Source organism: Streptopelia decaocto (assembly GCF_964273445.1).
Source record: "Streptopelia decaocto genome assembly, chromosome: 20".
Lineage (NCBI taxonomy): Eukaryota > Metazoa > Chordata > Aves > Columbiformes > Columbidae > Streptopelia > Streptopelia decaocto.
In genome coordinates, this window is record NC_138675.1 from 871,011 (window position 1) to 876,683 (window position 5,673).

The 5,673-nt window shown below is 57.5% G+C and overlaps 1 protein-coding gene across 1 annotated transcript; it reads right to left on the reverse strand.

Moving 5' to 3' along the window:
• Window positions 1-1,354: 1,354 nt before the first annotated feature.
• On the reverse strand, window positions 1,355-4,562 carry C1QB (complement C1q B chain). Its single transcript, XM_082069713.1, has 3 exons — window positions 4,459-4,562; window positions 3,144-3,303; window positions 1,355-2,078 (listed from the first exon to the last, which is right to left on the reverse strand). Exons 2-3 carry the CDS (start codon window positions 3,301-3,303, stop codon window positions 1,504-1,506), a joined length of 735 nt encoding a protein of 244 aa, XP_081925839.1. The 5' UTR covers window positions 4,459-4,562; the 3' UTR covers window positions 1,355-1,503.
• Between the last annotated feature and the right edge of the window lie 1,111 nt (window positions 4,563-5,673).

Below are 5,673 nucleotides of genomic sequence, written 5' to 3' on the forward strand. Positions count from 1 at the left end.
CGTTGCAGCTGCACTTTAGAAGCAGCCCAGCACTCGTGCACAGGCAGAGCTTTGGTGTGCGACACTGAACATCTCTGCTCTGATCACTTTGTGATCGGGGTGATCACTGTGTGATTGGAGGTCTGGGCACACGGGGTGGCTGCACTTCAGGGATCAGGAGCCACAGATTTTGCGGGGGGGAAGGATCAAGCGGCGAGGTGGCGAGGACAGAGTGTGAAGACAGGGCTGCAAAAGGCGGCACTAATCCTGCCCGGTTCCTCCTCCCGATTCTACGTGCAGGGCAGAGCTGAGCGGCAGAGCTCTGCCCCCCCGCCGGTGGGACGGGGAGGGCTGGCCGGTCTCCGCTGCCCTCTGCCGGCACATCGCTCCGGAGCCGCAGCGGCCGCGCCGGGCCCGGCCCGGGGCACCGTCCTGCGCTGGGGCAGCGGGAGCCGCGCACCCGGACCCCCCAGCAGGCCCTGGAGCAAAGGAGTGAAGTTTCATAAAACCCACTACATCCCACTCCCCCCCAGACCCTTCGTCATCATCCCCTTCCACCAGCCTCTTTCAAACCTCAGACCCTTCCAAAAAACTCCCTTGTTCTGTGCCTCGTGTACACCCCCATGGGCTTCACACCCCACAGCTCTGGTACCACCTGCTGTGGCTGGGCTGGGGGCTGTAGGCAAACCCCCACTCAGGTACGATTCTGGAGTATCACTTGCCCCAGGGACAGGGACATCCCTGGGGTCCTCATCTGGAGGGCCGTGGGTCCTTGGCTCTCCAGGGGGTCCTGGGTGCGCTGTAGGACTTGCAGGTGTGGATTCTCTGCTAGGGTTATGGGGCTGCTCCAGACCCTGCCCAGTTGGACCAGGGGGTAACCGTGTGCCCCACACCTATTCCATCATGGCATCAAGCTCTGGCTTCCCCACGTACACCTGGGTCACCTTGTCACAAGCTTTGACAAGCTTCTGTGGCTATCATTGTCACCACCACCCTCCCCCCAAAAAGGCGTATAGAGAGTTTGGTGTCCACAGGTCCTACCAGCCTCAGGACTCTCCAATTCAGCACCGTCTCCAGCACCTTCCCATCTACCACCAGTAGATGGTGACCCCAATTTTCCCGCTACATCATGTGTCCCAATAGAGACCAGGCTTCCTCTCCATGTTTTCCTAACCCTGGGCTGAGATTTTCTCTGAGTGATTCTGGAAGCAGATACTCGGTGTGGGCTGCAGCAGGAGCTGCATGAATCGTCTGGATCTGATCAGCAATAATAAGATACTCATGGGCCCAGGATGTATCCAGAGGTGCAGGAGGCAGTGCCCTGGGTATCTGAGCATCATGTGGGGAGAAGGAGAAAAATCCTATGTAGGAAGGATCAGTAGCACAAGAACTTGTCATTTAATGTACAAGACCGGCAGCAACAGGCTTAGGGCACTGAATCTGGAGCAGAGTAATCTCCTGGGGAGTCCTCGGCCATGCAGGGCCAGCCAGCAGAGGGGAGGGCAGAGGGACACTGCTGGTGGACTAAGCCCCGGGGAAGAGCAGGAAGCCAGAGAAGATGCTGTCAGAGCCTTCGATCCCCAGGAGGGAGTTCTTCTCTGTTGGCTCCAACCAGACAGACTCATTCACTGCCATCTTGAGGACCACGCCACCGGTGGTGACCTGGTAGCTGTTCTGCACGTAGTCACAGAAGGTCACCACCTTCTCGGCCCTGGTTCTACTCTGGCCCTTTTTCACACTGAGGCATAGGTTGGCCCTGGAGGTGACGTGGTAGGTGAAGTAGTAGATGCCCGGGACCTGGCAGATGAAGCGGCCATACCGGTTCTCGTAGTGGCCCTTCTCATTGGTGATGATGCGGTCAAAGCGGACGGGCTGGTCCCGGCGTGGGTAGGAGCTGATGGTCCTGGCAGCTGAGAAGGCGGACTTGAAAGTGGACTCGTAGTCACCAGAGTCCCCTGGAGGGCCAGGGGGTCCCACGAAACCTGGTAGTCCCCTGATACCTGGGGGGCCCCTGGGACCAATCTTCCCAGGATACCCTGGCACTCCTGGGTCTCCGTCCTCCCCTATGTCTTCTTCATGCTCCACCTGACCAGGGGGACCTAGTAAAAAGGAGGAAGAATCATTGTGGTCACAGCCATGCACCACATGTCTGCAGATGGAGCACTGGGAAGGAAACCACCAACATCTATGCCAGGGTGTAGGTTGGCAGAGACCCCCACACATTTGGCAGGTGTGACACCCCTTGCCATCATGCACCCTCTGTCCCCAGGTTCCTTGGGATTCTCCAGTCTGTCCAGCCTCTCCTGTTTCCGAGCGTCACCCCCACCTGATAACACCCCAAAGGGATGGGTGGAAAATGGATTGCTTTTCCAAGACCATGCGCCTGATCCTGCACACGGGCTGGGGCAACCCTGGGTATCAATCCAGGCTGGGGATGGAGGGATGTGGAGCAGCCCTGAAAGGAAAGACTTGGGAGTGCTGGGGGATGAAAGATTGTCCATGAGCCACCATGTGCGCTGGCAACCCAGAAGCCAATGGTGCCCTGGGGTGCATCCCCAGCCCCGTGGGCAGCAGGTTTTGAGGGGATTCTGCCCCTCTGCCCCGCTCTGGTGAGACCCCCTGCAGTGCTGGTCCAGCTCTGGGTCCTCAGCACAGACACACATGGAGCTGCTGGAGAGGGGCCAGAGGAGCCACAGGAATGACCCGAGGCTGGAACAGCTCTGCTGGGGACAGGTGAGAGAGTTGGGGGGTTCGGATGGAGAAGAGAAGCTCCGGGGAGACCTTAGTGTGGCCTTTCAGTGCTTAAAAGAAAGATGGGGACAGACTTTTGAGCAGGGCCTGTTGTGATAGGACAAGGTGTAATTGTTTTAAACTAAAGGAGGGGAGATTCAGGTCATATCAGGAAGAAATGGTTGGCCCTGAGGGTGGTGAGAGCCTGGCCCAGGTTCCCAGAGAGGTGGTGGATGAACCATCCCTGGAGACATCCCAGGCCAGGCTGGACGGGGCTCTGAGCAACCTGAGCTGGTGAAGATGTCCCTGTCATGGCAGGGGGTAACTGGGGAGCTGGGAAGGTCCTTCAACACAAATTGGTCAATGATTCTATCATGTTCCTGCTCTTGGTATTCACAAGACAATGTTTTCCCCACCTGAAGCATCCTCCTTACCTCGCTCGCCCTTTTGGCCATTGTGCCCATCTCTTCCATTCTTGCCTGGCTGTCCTGGTATCCCTGGGATGCCTGGGATGTAGCCGTAGGTCTCGCAGAGTTTGGCGCTTGCAAGCTGCCCTCCAGCCAGGCAGATCAGCACCACCCACAAGGTCTGCATCTGTTGGAGCACAGAAGGATGTCGAGGGGCTTGGCTTGGTCAGTTGGAGGGATGGGGAAGGCACTTTGTGCTGTTCTGGAAGATGAGGATTAAAAGCACTTCTGGGCAATACCACGAGGGAGGGAAAACATCCTGCTGCAGAGCCAAATCTGTCCACCTGATGGCCTTGGAGGCACCAGCCCCTTTGTGCATGGAAGGGCTTGTCAGTCTCTTCCCACTCTTAATTTACCAGTTTACAAGTGCCCAGAGCTTCAGCCACCTGAACATGTAGGGACAGGTTATCCTGTCCCCGAGGTCTGATGTCCAGCCTGGCCATGCTGCCACAGACATGTGCTGGAAGTCCCTGCTGTCCTGAGTCCCCAATGCTCCCTCAGAGGAGAAGTTCCCCATCCCATCTTAGGACCACAACTGTAGGGTAAAATCCTTCCCCAGGCCAGAGAGTTCCACCATCTGCTTTCCACCAGCATATGCAAGAAACAGCTTTAGTCCTTGCAGATAGCAAAGAAGTCTCCAAACCCACTCTCCTGACTCCTGCAGGTTCCCGCTGTGGACCGCCACATGCCTGCTTCATCCCAGAAGCCTTTCCGTATCTAACCAGCCATACTGGGACGGTGGTCTGGGCTTCCAGCCCCTGGGGTCCCATCTTCCTTCTGCCCTCCCTGCATCCCACAGCTCAGCTCCTTCCCTCAGCTCCCGGTGCAGGTGCATGCAGAGTACACACTGGGAATTTGGGGACTGTATCAGGACACCAAGTCACCCCAATCACACTCTCTGGACTAAGGTGGACTCTCCCAGTGCTGAAACTCTCTTGTCAGCAGGAAAAGAGGCCAGTAAGTTGGATCTTCCAGCCACAACAGCTCCATTTCAGGTGTGGAAGCACAAGGACCAACCTGCAGTTTCCCAGCCCAGGCCCAGGCAGATGACAAAAGCATCTCGGGCAGGAGAGCATCCCCAGGACACCCTTCAGACTAATACTGATCAGCCCCTGGGGTCCCACCAGGGATCTCCACCACCCCCAGCCCAGCAGCACCCTTCCTCTTCTGACACAGCAAAGTGCCGTTGATGCAGGGGGTGACAAGCACCCTGGTGCTGCCGTGTTCCCCGTGTGCTCCTGCCTGCAGGGGGGAGCTGGGGCTCAGCCTTGTTTGCTCTTACCTTGAACACCTCGTTGCACGAACCCGGAGATGGAGCAGGACACACCGGTGTCGTGCCGTGAAATGACCACGATGCAAAGCAGATGTTTGCTGCTAGGGCTGTTGTGAAAGAATCCGGGCCACATCCCTTTTTTATCTTTAGCTCCTGCTCTTTCCTCGGCAGCACTTTCATATCCCTCACAAATGCTGTCAGCTCAGCAAGACATTCTGTCCCCAAATGACAGTCTGAGGCCCCTCAGACACACAGCTCTGGTGCCAGGGAGCAGTGGGATATCTGCTCTGCCCTGCAGGGTCCCTGGGCCTTGCTTTGGTGTGCTTGCTTTGGGGAACACTGCCATGAGTTCTAGCCGAGTTTGGGGCAACCCCTCAGGACTGCAGAAATGTACATGCCCTTAGCTAACGTCCTTCAGGCTGCTCTGTACATACCCAGCTCTGCTAGGAGGCACCAGCAGGCCCAGCGGATGCTACAGGGTCTCAGCATCCATCACCTTAAGTCTGTCCCCCAAGCTCTCCAAAATGTTGTGGATGGGAAGTGTGAAGCTCACAAAGTTCAACAAGGCCAAGTGCAAGGTCCCTGGGGTCCCATCTTCCTTCTGCCCTCCCTGCATCCCACAGCTCAGCTCCTTCCCTCAGCTCCTGCACCTGGGTTGGGGCAGCCCCCAGTACCAGCACAGGCTGGGGATGAAGGGATGGAGAGCAGCCCTGTGAAGAAGGACTTGGGGATGCTGGAGGCTGAAAGACTGGACACAACCCGGCCATGTGCATTTGGAGCCCAGAAGCCAATGGTGCCCTGGGCTGTGTCACCAGCCCCGTGGGCAGCAGGTTTCTGGGGATTCTGCCCCTCTGCCCGGCTCTGGTGAGACCCCCCTGCAGTGCTGGTCCAGCTCTGGGTCTTCAGCACAGGACACACATGGAGCTGCTGGAGAGGGGCCAGAGGAGCCCCAGGAATGATCCGAGGCTGGAACAGCTCTGCTGGGGACAGGTGAGAGCGTTGGGGGGTTCGGATGGAGAAGAGAAGCTCCAGGGAGACCTTAGTGTGGCCTTTCAGTGCTTAAAAGGAGCCAAGAAAAAAGATGGGGACAGACTTTCAAGCAGGGCCTGTTGCGATAGGACAAGGGGTGATGGCTTTAAACTAAAGGAGGGAGATTCAGGCTGGACATGAAGAATAAATTGTTGGCCCTGCGGGTGGTGAGAGCCTGGCCCAGGTTGGCCAGAG

Excerpts from the sequence above, each read along its gene's own strand:
- C1QB (XM_082069713.1), bottom strand. The coding sequence starts at position 3,303 with ATGCAGACCTTGTGGGTGGTGCTGATCTGCCTGGCTGGAGGGCAGCTT. Across the intron at positions 2,079-3,143 it reads TGGCCAAAAGGGCGAGCGAG|GTCCCCCTGGTCAGGTGGAG; the intron begins GTAAGGAGGATG and ends CCTTTTTACTAG.